Source organism: Numida meleagris, chromosome 3 (assembly GCF_002078875.1).
Source record: "Numida meleagris isolate 19003 breed g44 Domestic line chromosome 3, NumMel1.0, whole genome shotgun sequence".
Lineage (NCBI taxonomy): Eukaryota > Metazoa > Chordata > Aves > Galliformes > Numididae > Numida > Numida meleagris.
This window is the reverse complement of record NC_034411.1, coordinates 107859820-107881658: the sequence shown is the minus strand read 5'-3', so window position 1 is coordinate 107881658 and position 21839 is coordinate 107859820. Positions and strand designations below refer to the sequence as shown.

At 50.8% G+C, this 21839-nt stretch overlaps 2 protein-coding genes and 1 long non-coding RNA gene across 5 annotated transcripts in view; 2 read left to right on the top strand and 1 right to left on the bottom strand.

Moving 5' to 3' along the window:
* PINX1 (PIN2/TERF1 interacting telomerase inhibitor 1) overlaps positions 1–5831 on the top strand; it is a 63391-nt gene extending 57560 nt beyond the window's left edge. For 2 of the 3 annotated variants that reach the window (XM_021390054.1, XM_021390053.1), the window contains exon 7: positions 3049–5831. In XM_021390054.1, coding sequence (XP_021245729.1) covers positions 3049–3648 — 600 coding nt within the window. In that variant the 3' untranslated portion in view covers positions 3649–5831. The remainder of the gene's footprint in view (positions 1–3048) is intronic. The other variant, XM_021390052.1, reaches the window with a different exon arrangement.
* LOC110395517 lies at positions 5612–12823 on the bottom strand. The gene is made up of 3 exons (XR_002436431.1): positions 12624–12823; positions 6873–6937; positions 5612–5741 (listed from the first exon to the last, which is right to left on the bottom strand). It is a non-coding gene; the product is annotated as an uncharacterized LOC110395517 (long non-coding RNA).
* SOX7 (SRY-box 7) lies at positions 11807–15503 on the top strand. Its single transcript, XM_021390051.1, has 2 exons — positions 11807–12058; positions 13294–15503. The coding sequence occupies exons 1-2, from the start codon at positions 11833–11835 to the stop codon at positions 14199–14201; spliced, it is 1134 nt and encodes a 377-aa protein (XP_021245726.1). The 5' UTR covers positions 11807–11832; the 3' UTR covers positions 14202–15503.

Here is a 21839-nt window from a genome sequence, read left to right as displayed (position 1 = left end):
CTTCATCTTCTCAGCCTGATTTTGCTGGCAGTGGAAGAACTCAAGACACAAAGATATCTCTTCCAGAGCCCAATCTTCAGGCCTCCCACCAGTTACAGCAGAATTGCTCTTTTCCTTTTACATGTTCTTCAGTCTTTGGAGCAGGATTGTTTCTTTCCATCTCTTTTCTTACACAGTTCGTTGCTTTTTGGAGGTTGCAGAAACATAGAACTCATTTAAGTCAGTGTATCTTAACACTGACCTAACACTTGGGCTTGTTCAGCCTGGAGAAGAGAAGGCTGCGGGGTGACCTCATTGCAGCCTTCCAGTACCTGAAGGGAACCTACAAACAGGATGGGAGTCAACTCTTTACAAGGGTAGGTAATGGCAGGACAAGGGGAAATGGTTTTAAGTTGAAGGAGGGAAGATTTAGGTTGGATATCAGGGGGAAGTTCTTTACTGTAAGAGTGGTGAGGTGCTGGAACAGGCTGCCCAGAGAGGCTGTGGATGCCCTGTCCCTGGAGGTGTTCAAGGCCAGGTTGGATGGGGCCCAGGGCAGCCTGGTCTAGTATTAGGTGTGGAGGTTGGTGGCCCTGCCTGCAGCAGGGGGGCTGGAGCTTGATGATCCTTGAGATCCCTTCCAACCCAAGCCATTCTAGGATTCTGTGATTTTTGAAATTGCATAAACTGCAACTCTCCTGTCGAGAGGTGGGAGAAGAACCATGTTTAGAGTTCCAACAGTGTTCCCATGGCTACTTGGGCAGGAACATCACGGAAGGGGAGCACTGCTGGCATGTAACAGCCCTTGCGGATGATTTATGGCTTTACATAAGCTTTTCCTAAACAGAGAGGTTTTCTAGAGTTGGCACCTCCTCGTTTGTCTCCATGCCCTGTTAGTTCTGTGTTCAGTGACCCATGGTTATTAAAATTCTTATCAATAAAGGAGTTTCTGAGCAAGGTTCTTATTTTCTGCGATCATGCGTACCTTCTGAACTCCTCAGCTTAACCAAAGCAACGCCATTCTTTTTTCATGCCTAATGTATCTTATAAAAAGAAACGTGTGGAGTTCAAGTAATATTTGCCTTCAATTACAGTAATTAAGTTGTCAGGACTCAAAGTCACCAAGGGAATGAGAAAATCCTTTCCTGGTTGGCCAGGGAATAATTGGTGTTCTGGTGGCGAGTGCATTTTACATATCGGGGTGGGGAGGGAAACGTTCTGGCTGGCATCTGCAGCAGAAAACCTGGGAGACCGTTTGTCATTTTGCAATAGGAGGTGTGAAAACCCTTCTGTGGGTAGAAGGGAAAGGAAAAGAAAGTGACCTGGCTCACTTTGCTTTAGCAGGGCATCTATTTTTTGATCTGTGTTAGGGCTGGGATGTGTATCATTTTAATAAGACGGTGGCTACAAGCACAGCCTGGTCCATTTATTCTGTGGATTGTGTCTTGTCAAGCTTCTGGTGCAGCTCCCCTTTCGAATGCGTGCTGTATTTATGTGTATAGCTACACGTGCTTTTTTTCCCTGATGTGAAACAGCTCTTTGAGGACTTCTTCATAAACTTACCTGACGGTATTCCTTGCAAGAAAAGTAAATCATTTTGATAAGTGTCCGCACAAACATGACTGGAATCTCAAGTGTAGCGTTGCTTTCGTTCCACTGGAATAGCTCTCTTGAAAGCCGCTGCATGAGGAAATCGCTGCTCGTAATGCATCACTGATGACACAGAGTTGTGTGTTCCAGCTCATGCGAGTAAAGGTTACGGATGTATAAGGAGGCAGACCTGCAAAACCTTACTTACAAACCCTCGTAAAACCCACGTCAACCCGTGGGCTTAGTGATGCTCTGCAAAGAGCCAGGTGGCAGATCTGCGCCGTCGTGCGATAGCTGTAAAGCGCTGCGATAAGTGCTTTCATTTCTCCCGGTTAGCTGCTGGCCTTCACCCTGTGCATTGCTTTATGCCAGCAAACGTGGCTGCGAATTACTCCTGCTCTGATTTGGTTGCATTTTACATCGGTCCACGTGCAGGATGCGTGGGTAGAGCGGTTGCTCCCTTCTGTGTGTGCATTTATGAGTGGACAAGACAGCGTGGCATCTCAGTCAGCGTAAAATGTGGGGCTTTTCTAAAGGTCACTGAGGAGAAGGGCATGCCACAAAGGGTTAATTGTGAGTGCTTCCATATCCACGTCAACCAGTCCGAATTTCAGCTGCCTTTGTAGCGCGTCTGTTTTGTCAGTCACAGGTAATTTAACAAGTTATGTATTTCCACTTTTTCATCTCGTTGCTTTTTCAGAGCCAGTTCTCCTCGTGCCACGCGTAACATCCAGCTCAATGGCTGTCGTTTGCTCTTGGTTTTATGTTTATTTTCAAGGCACTCGGTTCTTTTTATAGACACTCACCTGCAGCTAGAGTTCAGCAGCTATTTATTTTGTGCATGCAGAAGCCTTGTAAGATCTAACCTGCGATGTTGTTTTTGCCATCTGATAACGTATGATCAAATGGAGCATGTTCAAATAACAGCGTCTAGGACACAATGACAGTAAACCAGCTACGAAACAAACGTTTCTAAAGATCAGATAAGATGGAAGAGATGCATCAGTGCTGGATGACTCTGTGCATCAGAAATGGTTGCACTTTGCTATAGGAGGTATTCTAGGCATGGGATTTCCTTTATGCCGCAGGCTAACTGATCGTACTGCGTTATTTTTTTGTGTTATTCTGCGTCTTGTGGAGACATGTGCCTATGCAAAGTGAGTGTAACACACAGAATATGATAGTGTTACACTTAGTCTGCGTGAGTTGCACAGGAGTAGGTGAACAGTGAGAAATTCAAAGCAGCAGAAAATCATATCCCCTTCCCCACCTGAAGATCATGGAATCACAGAATAGCCCAAGTTGGAAGGGACCCATAAGGATGAACGAGTCCAGCTCATGGCTGAACAGCCTCACTTCTGCCTAAGGCTGCAATTAATGTTCAGAGCAGCGTATGGTTTTAAGTGCTTTTCGTATTTCAGCTTTGTCCAAGGTCATTATTTCTGTTTCTCACTCCTGCTCCTTCTTGTTCCCCTGCAGGACGAGGCTACTGATGTTGAGTCTCAGGAAGAGAAGCAGGGAGACCCCTGGCTCCATGAGTCTACAGACAGCGTCAATACTGTGAAGAGTGTTCTCACTGTCCAGGAATACTTTGCCAAGCGCATGGCAAAACTGAAAGGATCCCAGAATGAAACAGAAACAAAGCTAGATGGTTGCTGCCCCAAAGCAGAAGCAGCCTTGGAGCTTTCAGAAGAACTGAAAGCTAAAGCCAAGAAGAAAAAGAAAAAGCAGAAGAGAGATGAGACAGAGAGTACAGAGCATTGTGAGGAACCACAAGTAAAAACCTCTAAGACAAGTGGCTTAAATGGGAAAGAACTGGATGCTCCTTTAAATGAATGTCACTCGAGGAAAAAGAAAAGGAAACATAAAGAGCAGCGTGATGGGGAAAGCATTAGTTGTGATGAAAATACGGGCAATGGAGAAATTTATATGGGAGTATCTGATGGGGAAGATCTCAGCATAGAGGACTCTGAGGCAAAGCAAAAGAAACGCCATAAGAAGAAGCACAAAAAGCAAAAAGAGGAGACAGAGGAGTGTACTGAAGGGACACAGAGAAAGAAAAAGAAGCACTGCAAGTAGGTTTAACTGTTTGTGAGTCAAGCTGAGGCTGTGAGGTGATTTGAACAAGCAAGACTTGATAAAAAAGAAAACAACTGTTACACTTTTCCATTTTGGCAAACCTAAGGCTCACCTTCAAGGTTGTGCAGGAGCTATGTTTTTACACAAGGAGAACCTGTACCTCCTTCAGCCCAGGTTCACGCTGGTGTGACTCCATTTCAGACAACGGTAAGCAAAGTCAGGGCTGGTTTTAACCACTGCACTTAGGACAGTGCAGCAACCTGCAGCTTCACACTGACTGCTTCTTCTCAATCCAAGAAGAAAAAACCCAATCTACTACTGCCTTTATTAGTAAAGTCACCATTGTTTTCACTTCTCATAGCTCAGCACCTGGGAACAGAAGGGGTTTTGCAAAGCTGTATGGTTTTTTTTCATTGATTTTTGCAAAGTTATGTGTAATTTTTTCATTGATCTCCGTTTACATGCAAAATGAATGTTGTTTCTTCCCCAAATACTTGAGTCTAATTAAAGGAGAATGCTTAAGTGTCAGTGCTAAAGAATGAAATAAAATAACTCCCTTTGTTCCCTACCCAGTAGTTAACTATTGTCAAGTAATACTAACTTTGAAGCAGAGCTACAGGAGCTGTGCCTTTATGATCCATACCTAAATCTTTGGTTCCCAGGCAACATTCATGGTACTCACAGTGATGCACCTAGCATTCAAAGATGTCTTGGATGAGCAAAGTTTTGTATGAAATTAGGAGAACAAGCAGATTTTATCTGCAGAAGTATTGCGTTTACGCATTGAAACCTTGCAGTTTACATTTGTAACCAAATCAGAGCCTGTTCCTCATTGTAAACCTGGAAAGCAGTCATGAGGAGCTGAAAGTGGTTTGGAAAACATTGACAAGATGCAGATGTAATACAAAAGAGTTTCCTTCAGCTGCTTTTATTGTCCAGCGGGAGAAATGCAGCCCACAACACACGGCCCACATGGCTTCAGTTGTTTTGGTTGCAGCTGAACTGGACTTCTCACTTTGGAAGCTGTGTTGGTTTGCAAGTGGACCTTTCTTGCCCCAAGGACATGCTCATGCATTGCAGCAAGATGACTGTAGTTGTGCAGTGCTGTCGGGGAGAGCAGGCTGCCTTTCTCTGTGCTCCCTGCTGGGGTGCTGGAAGATTTTAACCCTTATGGCATTTGCTTTATCAGTGCTATGCAAATATTAGCCAGCATGATGCTGCCGTGGCTGGGCTTGTCCCCTGCCTTCCTTCAACAACACATCCCGTAAATACCATGAGATTGCTGCAGCTGGGACGTGAAAAAAACTTATCTTCTCAATGAGAGAAGCACCAAAATAATGTTTCACATTATATTGAAGCATCTCTGTGTTAAAGCAACTCTTCTAGTTTCTTGTTCACTACAAGTTGGAGTTCTTGTCAGTAGAAGCCTTGTAATGTTTCCCATAATGCTGTTTTTAACTCCTAAGGAGCTGAACCTGATGATCTCTTTGGGATTTTAAGTTTAAAAGATGCTAGTAAATGAATAGGGTTTCCTTGTCCCAGTGCTGCTGGGTTTGTTTGCTTGTTCTAGTAATCTTCCACGAGTTTCTTCGTGCTAATTCCTACGGAAAGCATTTGGCCGGATTCCAGTGTTACTTACAGAAAGAAACAAAAAAAGGAATAAATCTTTAAATTCATGGCGCTACTACTATGAGGCACAGCCTGCCTAAGATTTGAACCTGGCTCTGATTGAAATACGGGCAACAAACGGAAGATTCTCTGCTTGTACAGCAAGTGGGAATTTCACTTTTTCTTGGGCAGTGGGGGATTTTATTTTAACGTGCCTCGGGCAGAACATGGGCAGTGGGAAAAAAGTCCTTCCCGATGTGCTCAAATCTGAGAGAGGTGACTCAGGTTGCTGCACTTCTCTTTGTGTGTTAGTGATCAGCCAACTCTGTGTTACACAACCGAAAGCTCTTCTTACCAGATGATGCCTTGTGAAGTGGATGACCAACGCCACAACTTGTAAAGCAATAAATTGTTGTTTTCGTTTATAGTGGGCTGCGAGTCCAGTTTTAACCAAGCAGTTTGGCAAGAAAGTCTTTTCAGAGTGCCTAAGAAAAAGAATTACATCATTACTCGGGTAGTGTAATTAGCCGAGTGTGAGCACAAATAAATGATTTGGGTTTATTCCCGCGAAAACAGGACTTGTAAATAGCTGTGTCTTCTGTTACATGTCATACCCACATATTGCAGCACAAATTTAACATACTTCCAAGAGAAATTACCCAGAAACCCAGCAAAATGGGTGCCACAGTCTGCTTTTGCTTCCAGATTGAGAGTGATGCACACACAGCATAGATGCTGCATCCTTTTCAGTCTTGTTAGTAAGTAGTTTTCCATGTTGGTGATCCCAGGTCACCAGAGACGTAGAAGAAAATGATGGTTTCTCGTGAGTTACTTGCGGGTGTGGTGTTGTTCCTCACTTTGAGCTGTGAAATGAATTATTGGTGCAAAGCCTGCTCCGTGCCAAGCTACACGATTTGCAATTGCAATTCTGTGAACAGCAAGGCGCTAACTTTTGTGTTTGTAATTACCTGAAAAGCAGAAACCACCTCCAAGTACCTGTTATCAGCATCAAAGTCTGCTCGAGCTGCAGCTGGACATGGGGTTTTGTATCTGCTCCAGTGAGGCACTGGCACAGGTTGCCCAAAGAGGCGGTGGTGCCTCTGCAGACACCCAAGCTCAGGCTGGATGGGGCTCTGAGCACTGATGGAGCTGTGGGTGTCCCTGCTCAGTGCAGGGAGTGGGACAGATGGCTTTTAAGGGCCCCTTCCAACTCAAACCCTTCTATGATTCTGCCATTCTATGATTCTGGAGATGCGGGATAGGTACAAGCACCGCTCCTCCAGATTCCATCTGGGAACTCTTGTGCTCTAACTGGTTGTGGGCAGTATTAAGCACAAGTTTCAAAACAACAGTTAAGACTCAGAACTTTGTATCCTTATGCCTATGTGAATTTCAGCTGAGATGCAGCTGCTTTGTGAAATGTAAGAAATGCACTCGGGGACCCATTCAGTTCAGCATCTTGTTAAATTAATGCAGTTTTCCTTTAAGCAAAAGATACTTCCAGTCTCACTGCTTTCAAATAAGCAGCTCTTGGCAAAAGTAGCTGAATGCACCAATGTAATTAACCAATTTTCTCTTGTTTAAACACACAAGACTGAAGTTCTTCAAGCACGCACCTTCAAAAGGCACCGTTTACGTCATGAAACCTCCAAACCTGCCAGCACCGAGGGGAGGAAGGAAGCTGCAAGAAGAGAGGAAAACCACACAAAGTCACTGGAAACACTGCATAGCCGGCCTTAGAAAAAGTCCTAATAACGCCGTGTCCATGAACAGCATGGGGATTGCTCGCATCTCCAGCAGCCCTGGCATCATTCTGCCCAGCTCCTGGGCACTGGGAGGTTTGCTATGGGGCTGTGAATCTCAGCCACAGCACTTGTGGAGTGGTTGGATGGCAATAAGGGCCGCCATGTCCAACTCGCAGCCCCACACGATTGGCAGTGCGGCCAGCCCCGCCCCACACCATCGTGGCAATCAGATATTCAACTCAAAAAGCCAATCATGTCTCTTTACCAGAGTTTCACAAGCCCTCTCTCAGCTGAGGGAAATCTCCTTCGCTTCACAATCGCGCCTTATTCGTGTCGTCGCTTTCTAGCGGTGCGTGCATCTGTGAGCTATTGTAATGTTGGTGGGATGGCAGGAGAGGCTGAACCTTCCCACCAGCATCCCATGACATGTTGTTGCTGTGTGACAGATGGCAGCAGAGGGGCAGTCTGACAGAATGGCGTCTGCCATGGAAGTGTGTATGGAGCAAAAGGGTGGAATTGAATTCCTCCATGCAGAAAAAAGGGCACCCGTTGACGTTCATGGATGCTTGTGAACGTTGATGGAGACCCAACAGTGGGTGTGAGCACAATAAGGGGTGGGTGGTGCATTTCAGCATTGGTGGCAGTGGGTCACCTCCACTGCTACAGTTTTTTATGAGTGTGGCATGAAAGCTCTTGTTCATCACTGGCAAAAATGCAGAGCTAATGGTGGCGACCATGTTGAAAAATAGCGTTCTGTAGCTGAGAATTTTCTCATATCAAACAGTGCTGCTGTGCTCTTTGCATTGGTTGTTGTTTGTGTGGAAATAAATAGGAGGCATTACTTCCGGAGCAAGCAATGTGTAAGCGGCTCAAGGCAACTCAGTGTGACCCAGGCGATCCAGAAGGCCAGACAGCCCTCAACAAGGGTGTTGTCCCTCTACCTATGCCCCGGGATAAGCAAACTTGTCTTTCTGTAAGCAAACTTCTGGTGGTGTGGGACCGGTAAATATGATTAAAAGAAAACAAAAAAAAAAAAAAAAAAGAAAAAAAGAAAAGGGTTGTGGTTGCAGCAGTGGGAAAATTGTCCCAGTGCCAAAGTGAAACTCCGTTTCTCAGCAAGTCAGAACTTAAATTCTGCCTCTGAGTCACCCAAAGTTTTGTGGGTTTTTTTTTTTCCCCCTTTATCCATTTTTTTTTAATCAATTTTAAAGCATAAGAAGGCAGTTCTGCCATCCCCTTCCAACTGACTGGAACGTATCTTGTGCCATTAGAGCTGGGGCACTACAGCTTGGGCAGAGCAGCCTCTGCACAGCCGCCCATGGGGAGGAGGGCTCCGTCTGTAATTAAGGAAGATGCGAATATTGAGCTACTTTAGGATTTCTGCTTCCTCACACGTTTTTCATCTCTCCCAAGGCGGGGGGGGGGGGGGGGGGGGGGAGGTTGCGTCGTGAAAAGGGGAATCGCCTTTTTGGGGTTAAAACCCAAAGAGAGGGGGGGGGTGGCCTCGGTTATAGGGCGCGGATTCTCTGTGCCGCCCCATGGGAGCTGCCGCCACCGTTCCCCAGGACATGGGGAGAACAAAGCTTCCTTCCCCCCTTTGTCTGCTGGCTCTGTTGTAGCTCGGCAGTTTCCCCGCTATCAAATCCCTGCGAGAGCTCCTGCCTCTTCCCGTGCCCCAGATACAGGTGAGCGTCGCGCTGCAATCCAGGAGGTAAGCAGGAAAAAAAAAAAAAAGTCCTGGGGAGCTTTCCCCGACGGCCGCTAATTCCCCTGCTGCGGTCGCAGGGAAGAGGTGGCATTTTCACATGGCCCCGGCTGCCTTTATGTAACGCGGCACTGCCTTACAGGACAGGTTTAACCTGCATTTTCAGTAGGGCGCAGAATGAAACCCATCTTACTAATGCAATCAGAATGCCAGGTGCTAAAGGAGAAGGGGGGAGAAAAAAAATAATAAAGTGTTTCTTATCGGGCCGAGAGCCTCCGTGGATTTTTCCTTTCCTCTCATCCTGGAATTACAGGAGGGACTTGGCCACGTTGCGCCAATGGGCTCCAATTGGATCCATCCGTTCCTTTCCTTTTCCCTGGGGGGGATTTATTGTAGCACCGCTGTGAAAAAATCTCCCAGCCCCCAGGGCCTTGAGTGTAGAGGTGGTGGTGTTATCATAATGACTGAATCCAGGCCTCGTGCGTCCCAAGAGCTTAAAAATAATGCTGAGCAGCGTAACGTGCTCAAAAGGAAAACCTAGTCTGAGTTTCAGTGCGCTTTAACTCCTACTAAAGGGAAGCCCAGAGAAGAGGATGTGGAGGATTTTCTCCCTTGGTTTTCCAAGAGGATGGAGAGTTTGCCTTTGGGTTTTTGTTTTTTGGGTCTTTGCTCTTTGGGTCTTTGATCTTTGAGTCTTTGCTCTTTGGGTTTTTGCTCTTTGGGTTTTTGCTCATTGGGTCTTTGCTCTTTGGGTCTTTGCTCTTTGAGTCTTTATTTGGGTCTTTGCTCTTCGAGTTTTTGCTCATTGGGATTTTGCCCTTTGGGTCTTTGCTCATTGGGTTTTTGCTCTTTGGGTCTCTGCTCTTTGGGTCTTTGCTCATTGGGTTTTTGCCCTTTGGGTCTTTGCTCATTGGGTTTTTGCTCTTTGGGTCTCTGCTCTTTGGGTCTCTGCTCTTTGGGTCTTTGCTCATTGGGTTTTTGCCCTTTGGGTCTTTGCTCATTGGGTTTTTGCTCTTTGGGTCTCTGCTCTTTGGGTCTCTGCTCTTTGGGTCTCTGCTCTTTGAGTCTCTGCTCATTGGGTTTTTGCCCTTTGGGTCTTTGCTCTTCAGGTTTTTGCTCATTGGGTCTTTGCTCTTTGAGTCTCAGCAGCGAGTCTCAGCTCTGTGTAGCCAGGCACTGGGAGATGCAATCTCTATGGAAAACTGTATGGAAAAAAAAGGGAGGAGAGAGAGACACGGACCTGTGCAGCATTTTGTGGTGGAGTCACCGTCGCTGGGGGTGTTAAGGAACACGGAGATGTGGCACTGAGGAACATGGTTAGTGGGCATGGTGGGGATGGGTTGATGGTTGGTCTTGACGGTCTTGGAGGTCTTTTCCAACCTCGGTGATTCTAGGATTCTATGATTCCCCACTGCAAAACACCCAGGAGTGAGGTGAGGGCTTGGCAGCCTCCGTCCCTGCTCTGTCCCAGCACTCTGAGGTGTGAGATGGGGCCAGCATGGCTCCGACACCCAGATGAAAGGCGGTCGCTCTGTGTGTGTCAAGGGTTTGTCAACCCATCCCGAGCTCAGGAAATCTCCTGCGCCTTTTAGATTGAAGAGAAGTTTGCCTTCCTGTTGTATTCCCAGATAACACAGCTCTGATCGAGCCTGCATGTAAATAGCTTAATAGATTTAATCAGTTCCTTTGGAAAATGTTGTGGTTTCCGCGAGGTCTTCGGATGGTCCTGGGGAGCAGCACCACGGCATTCCCACGAACCAGGAAACCCCGACGGATCACAAACCCCGCTCCCTATCCCCTGCAACCTGCCTAGAGTCAATAGGAACACCCAGGCACACGGATCTACCTGCACAAACACCCTGCCCTTGGATTTTTCCCCTTCTCTGTGCATCGGGGGCAGCCCGAGGAAATGCCTTCCCCTCCGGCCCCAAAGCTTTCTGGCAGCTCAGGGAGGAAATCCACCATCAGTCAAAGCCGAGCCCATGTCAGGGGGTCAGAATCATAAAGGAATCAAGCAGCTGAAATATATTCCTCAGGGCTGAGCTGGGGAAGGGGTCCGGTTCGGTCCCGTCGCCTTCGTGCCAGTCCTAAGTCCCAACTGGAACTGCACTCCCCAGGGGTGATTTTCCTGCACTAAAATGGGATTTAGGGCTTGTTCGTGGGGAATATGGCCATGTGATTTTCCTGCACCACAGCAGGATTTAGGGTTTGTTCGTGGGGGATACGGTTACATGATGGTGGTGCTCCCATCCCATCTGGGCTTTGCGAAGCAGTGAGAAGACCATGAAGCGTCATGGTGGCCCTCCACCTCCTGATGTCCCAGCGGTGAGCAATGGGGACTTAACGGGGACGCTGCAGCCCCGCTGCTGTCCTCGGCTCCGTGTGACCCCGCAACGCTCCCGCAGGAGCCCAACCGGGTCCCAGCTTCCTCCCATAGGAGGGAGGTGGGAAACTGGGGTGATGGGGCGAGAACACGGGGTGGCACAGCACAGATGGCTGGATCGGGCAGGAGGGTTCCCCGTGCAGCTTGCCAAAACCTGAGGAGGGGGTTTGAAGGAGCCGGGGGGGGGGGCTGTATCTCAACCAGATATTTTGGGAACCCACTTCTGGGGTCATTTTCTTTTTCCTTATCCAACCCCCTTTCACCCTTCCCTCTCCCCCCCCCGATATATCCCATGCCCCCCATCCCCTCTCCCCTCTTTTTCCACCCCTTTGAAGGTGGAGGTGAGAGCCCAGCTCCCTCCCCTCCCGCCGTGGAAAGCAAAGTACAAAAAGAAGAAGAAAAAAAAAACAAAAAAAAACCCGAAATGTTATTATAAAGGGGAGGGGTCGCGGGGGGAGGGAGGGGGGGGTGCAGCGAGGTGCCGTGTGCCCCCCCCCCCCCCCCTTCCTCCCCCGGGGGTGCCGGGCAGAGGGTGGGGAGAAGTTTTCTCCTGCCCGGGTGAGGAGTTTGCAAACAAGGAGGAGCAGCCCCGTCCCTTCGGTGTCATTGGAGGAGGTTTTTTCCAAGGAGCTCATAAATACGGGGAGGTCGGGTGGGGAGGCTGGGACTGCGCGGGGACCCCGAGGGCAGCGCAGCGCAGCGCAGCGGGCGGAGGAGCGGCGGGGGGCGGGGGGGGCCGGGCCATGGCCGCGCTGCTGAGCACCTACCCCTGGCCGGAGCGGCTGGAGGGGGGGGAGGCCGAGGGGCTGCAAGCGGGGCCCCCGCCCCGGTGCCCACCGGGGGAGAAGGGAGGCGAGAGTCGCATCCGCCGCCCCATGAACGCTTTCATGGTGTGGGCGAAGGACGAGAGGAAGAGGTTGGCCGTGCAGAACCCCGACCTGCACAACGCGGAGCTCAGCAAGATGCTCGGTGAGGAGCAGGGGCGGTGCGGGGGTCGGGGGGGAGGGGTGGAGAGCTCGGGTGGGTACCCATGTGGGGTGTCCCATGGGGAGGGGGGAGGGCAAAGCCCACCCAGATCCCGTACCCCGGGGTGGGCACCCATGCACCCATCCCGTGGGATGCAGAGCCCGTGGGCAGCGCCTGTGGGGTGACCGCCCTTAGGCCATGCCACAAATGGGGTCCTGCACCCCAGGTGTGCTCCTCGCTGCCCCTGGGGCTGCAAACCCCACTGCGTGCACGTGGAGGGGGCCCCAAATTTTCCTGCCTGTCGTTGCTTTCCCACTTCCCTGCCCCCCCAACACCCGACCTCACTGACCATTGCGATATCGGGGCGTTTCTGCTGTTTCTTTGCCGGGATCTCGCCCGATTTCGAACTCAGATATTTCTACCCCCGCTCCATACCCACTATTCCCCCCCCACACCCTTCCCAAATCCTCATTTCTCATGCAACACCGCGGGCAAACAGAGTCAACCAGCCCAGAGAGCCTGAGAACGAGCTGCCCGAATTGCAACACTCCTCCATCCAGCCTCTTACCCAAACTTTGTGTTTCCCTGGGCAGTTCTGCGGTGTTTTCTTTGGTGGTTTTTGGGGGTTTTTCTCCTTGCTGGTTTTCCAGGCAGCATCTCTGCTTATAGTGTCATTTCTTGCTCTCTCTCTTTGGCGATGGGAATGGACCGAACCCTTTGATCTCCTCATTTCTACCCCCGAGGATCAGCCTGGGATGATCCGTACCGTGGGACGTGACCCCCCGCTCTGGGGACATCTCGTGCAGCTCACGTTTGGGGTGGAAGCGCCGTGGGCAGGGAGTGGCGAGGTCGCAGCGCCCGGGGCTGGGACGCATCCAGGGACACCTCGCCCTGAACCCTGCTCAGCCGGGCATGGCCCCGCTCGGCAGCACTTCCCCACCGGGCTCTGCGTCCCAGTCAGGCAGTGCAGGATCCAGCCCTGGGGGAGTTTATTTGCCTTGGGCTGTTTGCCGTGGGGCTCGGCGCACCCTGAGCGCAGCGTGACCCTGCTTGAGGACTCGGGAGGGGGGGTAGGATGTTGGCAAACTGGTTTCAAACCCCTTTCCTCTCCGTTTTGTCCTGCGGTGTCTGAAGGATGCGTCTTCGACGTGGCAATGGGATCCCCTACCTGGCCGTGGGCTGGGAGCCGGGGAGACAGCGGCCGCGGGTGCTAAGGGGAGTTCTGTTCTCCTTTGCAGGCAAATCCTGGAAGGCGCTGAGCCTCTCACAGAAGCGACCCTACGTGGAAGAGGCCGAGCGACTGCGGGTCAAGCACATGCAAGATTATCCCAACTACAAGTACCGGCCCCGGAGGAAGAAGCAAGTCAAGAGGATCTGCAAGCGGGTAGACCCTGGTTTTTTGCTGGGCAGCCTCGCACGGGACCAAAACGCCGTGCCTGAGAAGCGGACCTGTGGCCGGGCTGGGGGTGAGAAAGAGGGGCCGGGTGAGTATCCCCCTCGCCCAGGGCTGCCACCCGTCCGGGGCTACCGGGATCCCCCGGGCAGCGGCAGCAGCACCAGCGTGGACGCCTACCCCTATGGGCTGCCCACCCCTCCTGAGATGTCTCCGTTGGACGCCATAGACCCCGAGCAGAGCTTCTTCTCCTCACCCTGCCCCGAGGAGCATCACCGCTCCCACCTCGCCGGAGCTTCCTTCTCCCCAGAGTACGCGGGCAGCTCCCTCCCGTGCAACCACCACCCGCTCAGCCCTGTGCCGCAGCCAAATTCCTGCATGATCCCCCCGGCCTCCAGCTGTCCTCCCCTTCCTCCTCCTCCTCCTCCAAGCTACTACACACCCGCTTTCCCCTCTCTGCACCCCACCAGCCTCCATGCCCACCTGGGCCAGCTCTCTCCACCGCCCGACCACCACGGCTTTGACACCTTGGACCAGCTGAGCCAAGCCGAGCTCTTGGGGGAGATGGACCGCAACGAATTTGACCAATATCTCAACACCCCCGGCCACAGTGACCACCACGCTGGAGGCTTGGCCAATGGACACGTCCCGGCGGCCTCAACATCTGGCAGCTCCCACACTGCAGAGACCAGCCTCATCTCCGTCCTTGCCGATGCCACGGCCACCTACTACAACAACTACAGCGTCTCCTAGAGCCGCGGCCGCGTGGACCGGCCGAGGAAGGACCGGACGGTATTGCGAGGGGACATCGCTCGTTTCCCCTTAGGGTGTCCGAGTCCAAACCGTGAGGGCCATGGAGTCTCCTTGGTGGCTTAGGTAAAGGATTTCGGTCGTCAGCTTGCCACCGGTGCAAAGCGTTGGGTGTCCTGCTCCGAAATGGCCAAGGGGGGTTCCTGCTGTCGAAGCCCCTCTTCCAAAGCAGAGATGCTCCTGGGTGCACGGGAAGGCTACATCCTGTTTTGGGGTACCCTCAGTTCTGCTTTGGAGTTGGGAGGGTTGTGACAACTCACAAACAGCATGGGCAAAACCCCTTTGAAGGGCAAAAGTCAGGAATTGGGGAAAGAAGGGAAGATTTTGCTAAATGAGCGCATGATCTGTGAGTGTGCTTTACCCCAAGAGCCTACTCTGGGTTTTGGACCCAGGTATCAGTGCTGCCCCATGTCCCTTCTCTTGGCATTGGTGATGCTGCCTCCCAGCTGGGCCAAGCACACCAGCAAGAGTCCAACCTTCCCTGTCCCCCATCCCAAAACAAGTTGGGTTGTCCCAAGTGGTGTCTTCATCCCTGGGGACACCCCAGAGGATGAGGCAGCAGCCCTAGGTGGGCACCAGAGGCAGCATGGGGTGCAGCCTCCATGCATTTCGGAGGAGGCTGAAATTGGGGTGCGTGGCAGGATCCGGCCGGTCTCAGCCCTGTACGGATCCCCCTTGGCCTCCCAACAAGAGCGATCCCAAAGTGGGAGCGGCAGGAGCTCCGCAGGCCGCCAGGCTGGGAAAAAGTCTTCGGATGAGCACTTTGGCAAAGAGATGATGATGTAGCAGACACGTTTTTATCAAGCATCCTTTGAGGACGAATGCTTAATGTTTCGAGCCGCAGTGCCCAATGTCTCCTCTAACTTCCGCGTATTATTGCTTGTAATAAAGCTGTACATTGATTTATTCCTTCCATTATTCCTCCCCTCGGATTTTGTATTGCTCGAGTTCTCTTTCTTTTCATAAAGATGAAGCTTTATTTTAAATCAGTTATATGACATGATTAATCTTAGTGTTTACTGTATGGCACTTGGTAATGATTAGTTAGTAGCGTGGCTATGATTTTCTGGTTTCAGTCCCGAACGTGTATTAATAATAATTGCAAATAATACTTAAAAAACACGACTTCACAGGTTTTTAAGCTAATACATTCCATCTTTTTTTGTGTGACTCTATGCATTTTGAATGAGTGTACATACGAGTTTGCATAAAATATTTAATTTAAATAAATATGTTTTTATACGATGATTGTTTTATGATTTAAATTGCTGTAGCTATTGACAAAGTTTTCAAAGGAGAAACATTTCCTGTGCGAGTGCTATTTTTTTAAGTTTTTTTTTTTGTTGTTGTTGGTATTTTCAGCCAAACTTTTCTACTTCCGTTTTTGGTTGTTTTTTTGTTTTTTTTTTTTTTTAATAAAAAAGATCTGTGGTTATCTTTACAAACGGTGGATTGTTTTCTGACGGAATGCCTCGAGGTAGGACCTGTGCATACCTTTCCTTCTCGCGCTGTGTCTGTGGGGCAACACGTCAGCCCAGCAGCCTTGATCCCATTTTCATCATCCCGTGGATAGACCTTTTAGTGCTGGGTTCTACGCAGGTGATACAGTGAGGTTAAGGCAAGGCTCTGCCTTTGGCGTGTCAGTGGGAACTGGTGATGGAGGAGCGGGTTTCCTAATGCACGTTGTGAGGACTGCCTGTGCATGTTGGCTGGAAGGGGCTCCAGAGGTCACCCAACCCAGTCCAATCCAATCCAACCCAACCCAACCCAACCAGGCTGCCTCGCCTTCCAAACATCTTTGACTTGTGACTCAGCCTACGGTCCCAGAAGGTGGATGACTGTCCAGGGAGGCACCAGTATACCCCTGTCCTGTGCCTATAGGATGATTTGGGTTGGAAGGGACTTTAACGATCACCTAGTCCTGTGGTACTCCTTCGTGCCCAACTTGTGTCCCCATGGAGATAGCTCTGTGTCCCATTGCTCAGGCATCCAAACTCACACTTGGCCACATGAAGCTGGGTCCCTTTTAGGTCCTGCTATGAACTGCATGACTTGAGGTGTCCTGCTGGCATCACTCACTGTAGTGACTCTTGCACTGGCATGGCACAAGGGCCATGCTCTTGTCACCAGCGTGCATCTATCCCCCCTTATGGGACCTTCTCTGTGGGACACTGGCAGTTCTTACTCCTTGTTACCACATCCTGATTGCCATGGGATTAACTGAGCTACCCCGAAAGCATCATCCCTGCCTTTCTTCTCACATACTTGGTGTTGGAAAGTGCAAGGCCCATGCTCAGAGCTCTCAGTGATGGATGGAGTCTGTCTCCTGGGGGAAAAGGGGTTTCTCCGCACACCCCAGCCTCGTGACTCCCACGAGATGAGCCTGTCCCCACTCGCCCAGCCCAGAGCCACGTGAGGAGTGGCAGCAGCGTGTCACCCCACGCTCGGAACGCCGGGAGCAGCTGCAGGCCCAGGCTGGGAGCCGGGGGCCCCCCCAGGGCACTGGGAGCTGCCGCCAAGGCAAGGTGTGGCTCCTGGGAGCCAGGCCTTGCCATCCGGATCTGGGCTCATGCCCAGCACCAGCAGCAGCCGCCGTCTCCCTCCCAGCACACATCGGCAGTGGAGGTGAAATTCAGGAGCAGAGCTGTTTGTCCCTTCTCTGGCAGCCTGGTGAAGGCATGATATGTGTTTTACCCCAACCCCATAACAAGCTATTGGGATTCAACACTCTCCAAGGCACAGCTGCAGGGAGCAGCCAGAAAATGAGGGGCTAATAGAGGTGGAAAGGGACCTTTTTCAGCTTGGGAGGGGAATGCTCCTGCAGTGGAGTGATGGTCATGGAGGTTTAGAGACATTGGGGTAGATCTCCACACCAAAAGGACTCTTTCCCCATCAGTCCTGGGCATGATTCCCCTCCCTTCCTGCGCACACCAGAGTCCTGTGGTTTGTGGTCTGCTTTCTCTGGGCTGGGAACCAGCAGGAAAATCAAATCAGAGCTGCAGGAAGGGATAAAATGACCTCAGACAGGGCTGCAGCTCAGGGGTGGTAAGGCTGGGCCAGAATAAGACCCTCTCTTTGCCAAGAAGTAGCCGGAGAATGAGTCCAACCCTTGTCCCCAGGCTGCCCTTGACCCTCGGTGGCTGGGTGTTGGGAACTGGGATGAGGTCACCTTCCCGGATAGCGTGGATCAGGACTGGCTGGGGGCTGTGGCATGTGTCATGCCCTCTCATGATAGGTGATGACCTTCATGTCTCTTGAGCAGGTGGTGGCTCTTCACCTTCATGTCCTGACCTCTGATGTGGGGAGGTGGCCCCTATATCACAAGGCTTCAGGAAGATAATATTTTGGAAAGGGGCAGCTTGATCCCAGGGTTTGCCCTCTTCAGAGAGCATCACCAAAGGCAGGAAGAGCTGGGTGTGAGCTGGGTGGCACAGAGGGCTTGTCCCTATGACACAGGGCAGGGGCAGACCCTGGTGACAAGCAGCATCACTGTGACTCAGTTTCCCCGTTTGTAAAATGGAGCCAACACTTCTTTCCCTCCCATCCTTTTTCTGTCTGATGTTGTGACATCAGCTGCCTCTTACCAAGAATCTGAACAGGACCAAGTCCTTGTGTTGTCCTTGGCACAAGGGGTCTCTGCCCCATGCTACAAAATCAGATGTGAGATTATCTTTCCCTTCCATTGCTCTCAAAGAAGACAGGCAGCTCAGGAGCAAAATGGAGGCAAGAAGGGATTGAGGGGATCTCTCTGAGTTCACCCTACAAACCAGTGGCAGATCCTAAGGGAGATCCTCAACACCACTCACTCCCCCAAGTTCCTTTTTTGCCCACATTAACCTCAGTCTGTTCACAAATAATATCCTTCTCCTTCCATTTCTTTGCCCACGCACCCCATGGAGCTGCATCTCCTCCTCGGAGCAGGGGGGCAGGTTCAGGCCCTCCCTCCTGTCCCTCCAGAGGAGGGAATGAGACAAGCTGCTGAGTGGTTTCCTGCCCAGCGCTGCCAATGGGAGCTGCTTCGGGTGCCGGGAGCAGGGAGGATGTATCCGGAGCTGAGTGTTTCCTGGCAGATAAGGCCAGCCCCTCCTGCCGGATGTTATGAATCCAGGGCCTACCTCCACGTTTCAAGAGAAGAGGCTGAGGAAAGGCCTGGCTGTTTATGTCAAGGAAAAATAACTTCTCCCTCCATGCAATCCTTTGGCTCCCCCAGGGCTACGTGCAGGAGGACAAACACTGGGAATGGGAAAACAGGGGTGAAGGCACAAAGCGAGGTGTTGGCCTCAAGGCAGGAGGTCTGGTAGGCCTTCCTCCTCACCAGGGCTGGGATAAGAGGGTGCCAGGGAAAAGGCAGGGGTAGCTGGGGAAACAAGCCAGCCCAGGACTGGCTAGTGTCAGATCAACCCACAGAATGAGAAAAAGGCCCCAGCAGGGCCTCCCTGAGCAGGGTGCCCAGCACCATGGCCAGGGGCTGTGGGAGACCAAGGAGGGAGATTCCACCACCTCTTTGGAGACTTGATGTTCAACTTCAACCCTACAGGCTCAGGCCCAGCATCAGTCAAGAGCTGTTTCCACATCAACCTGATTGATCAAACCCAATGTGTTGCCTGCCCCTATGCTTCTGGTACCCACGTGGAGGGGATCCAGCCCCAGCAGAGCCTTGCTCAGCTCTCCTGGTATTTGGGAGAGTCCCTTCAGAGCAGGAGCTGAGGGCTCTATGGCTGAAGGCTTAGGCTTGGCTCCTGCCCATCACTCTCAAGCAGATATGGGAAGAGGAAAGAGGGTGGAAGTGCTAGGTCTGAGAACCCAGCAGGGCCAAACTGGGCAAGGAATAGGGAGAGGTTGTGCAGTGGGTATGGAAGGAGTGGGACAAACGGGATTCTTCTCCAAGGGACAGATTTCTGTCTTTTTAAAGAAATCAGTAAAATCTAGTGCTGGCCAGACCTTTGTCTTTCCTATCCAACTGTAGCCCTTCTGGCACCATCCATAGGGCTCAAGACCTCTGCGCTGCCTGAAGGTCAGCCTGTTTTTAAGGGTCATCGCTGGAAAGAGGATGGGACAAATAGAAACCTGCAATAGACTTGCACTTGTTGATAAAAAAGGACAGGGAATATCCCTGGCTCTCAACCACAACCATCCACACACTATAAAATTATCACAGTCCCCAGTACAGCAGTGCCTAGGCCAACTTGTCCCACACCAAGGTTTGGGTAGTGGGAACAACAGGGAGGATTTGGATCAGGGGGAGTAATCTAAGGAGGTTTCAGGAACAAGCAGTTGAGTCTGGACACCACCAGACAGCCTGTAGTTTTTGCTGGTTTTGGTTGTTCTTTTTTTAATTGTTATTTCTTTTTTTTTCCACCTAACTTTGAACAACTTCTGATGGAGAGTTTTGCCTTTGGCATCAGTGCAGAAAAGTACTATAATAGAGAAAACCTGGCAACCTCCTGTCCAGGGTGATTAACAGAGCTAAGCTGCCTCCTCACCCCTGTTTACTCCCACCTCAATGTCAGAGGGACTGCTGGGGTCCCAATTCCCACCCTGTGGGGAAGAGAGAGGAACGGGGTGGAAAAGGGAACGGCCCTTCCCTTCCTCCTTCTCAGAGCTTGGGAAGCCCATGCGTCTCAGCAGGGGAGCGAGGAGGGCCTCAGCAAGCCCAAGATGTTGTTCTTTCCCTTTGATTTTCCAGGAGCTCCTGTGCCTGTTGCAGATCCTGGCTCCCAGAGCTTTGCAAGCGAACAAAACATCAGAAGGTTGGGCTGGCGGTGCAGGAAGGAAACCCACTCACGTGGTGGCTGAGTCACGATCCTGCTGCTCCTTCCCAGTATCCCAGGGAGCTGGGAGGCACCAAGAGGATGGATGGTCCCGATCCCCACTGCCTGGGCTGAGGTGGGAACTGCTGCCCTGAGTGACTGCCCAAACCCTGGGGTCTGCTGATTATTTAACGCATCACTAGCACCAAAATCCTTCTCCTCCTCTACTGCCCTGCCTTCCAGCTTTGGGAAACCAAGTATTGTTCCTAATTTTTTTTTTTTTTTTTTTTTTTTTTTTTTTTTTTTTTTTGTCTGAAGCTCGAGTGAAAATATCTGGACTTTCTACTCTGGCAAATCAAGTCACATGAAGGGTCCTACGCTGCCCCTTTGGGCCTTGGCCAAAATCCAGGAGGGACACAGAAAAAAAAACCTAATTTAAAACAGGCTTCTCAGCACCCCTGAACGGGGACCAACAAACTGATGCTCTGCTGTCAGGGACAGATGTCTCATCTGGGGCAACATACCATACAGCAAAACTTTTATCATGATTCAGACCCCTCCTGAACAGCAAAGACCTGAGGTCTGATTTGGTTCTGAAATCAGAAGCACCATGAGCTCCGGTCCGGAGGGTCCACTAATCCCAATTCTACCTCTCTTATTTGCAGAAGATATTAGATGTAAGTACAAATATATATCTGCACAGGCCACACCTGGCCAGACCTAAGGCTGGAGCATCTCACGGCGCTGTTTCTGATGGGTTAAGGAACTCATGTCTGAAGACAAGAGCAAGAACAGAGAAAGGGGAATGACCCACCCCATACAAATAACTAGAGGGTCATCACAGAGGGGTGTATGCTCCTGATCCTAATCCTGTTTGTTTATCAGTAAGCACTGATGTGGCCCTAGGGTAATGCCACATTGTAGGACTTGAGTGGATTTGACTGCTGGCTTCTTCACAACCTTAGAAAACATTCCCACTTCCCTTCCCCATGCAGACTATGGTGGAAGAAGTGTGTAACAACTGCACAGGCAAATCTTCCAGTGTTAGGAAACACTGGACTCTAGCATGCTTGTGCAACTCCTTCCAGGTGCCAGACATTGCAGGAGACCTGGAATTACAGGAGATCTTGTGATGTGATCATGCAGTTAGAGGCATTATTTACATGATCACATTTCAGGATCACAAGTGAACTCTTTTTTTCCCCCCTTGGATCCAGGCCTCTTTCAGCTCATAGAAAGATTTGGATGCATCCACTCAATGTTTAACATTTTACTGAGCCTGCCAGGTCCCTCCCCAGTGATTGCACAGATTTGGGCAAGTCTGATCAGTGATTTAAGGTGGGATTTACTTCCCAGACATGCCCAGCTGTTTCCACTGTGGGATCCCAGGGTAGCAGTGCTCCCAACCGAACACCTCAGCAGAGGCATCATTTAGATGGCTATGTGTAGATCACAGCCTCCTGGTAATGACTGCATGATGGATTTACTCACTCTTCACCCATAGCCCAGATCTGGGACTTATTTTCTGTTTAGTCTTTCTGCTCTGCAGCAAAAGCAGAGGACTTGGATCTTCTTGATGTTTGTCCCGCCAGTCCTCTGGTGCTTCACAAGTTCAGCCATTTCCCTGGCCACCAGAGAGGCAAGATGTTAGGGACAGGAAGGAACTTCCCATCAGTGGGATGGTGGATGCCCACTGATCAATCTCTACTCAGCAGCCCAGCTCCCACCTGAAGCAAGGCCATCAGCCGAGTCCATCTGCACAGCAGCTCCTGTTCGCAAGCTAAGCATCTGGAAAACAAAAGACTTGCTGCCGGTGACTCCAGCAGGCTGG

Excerpts from the sequence above, each read along its gene's own strand:
- SOX7 (XM_021390051.1), top strand. The coding sequence starts at position 11,833 with ATGGCCGCGCTGCTGAGCACCTACCCCTGGCCGGAGCGGCTGGAGGGG. Across the intron at positions 12,059-13,293 it reads GGAGCTCAGCAAGATGCTCG|GCAAATCCTGGAAGGCGCTG; the intron begins GTGAGGAGCAGG and ends TCTCCTTTGCAG.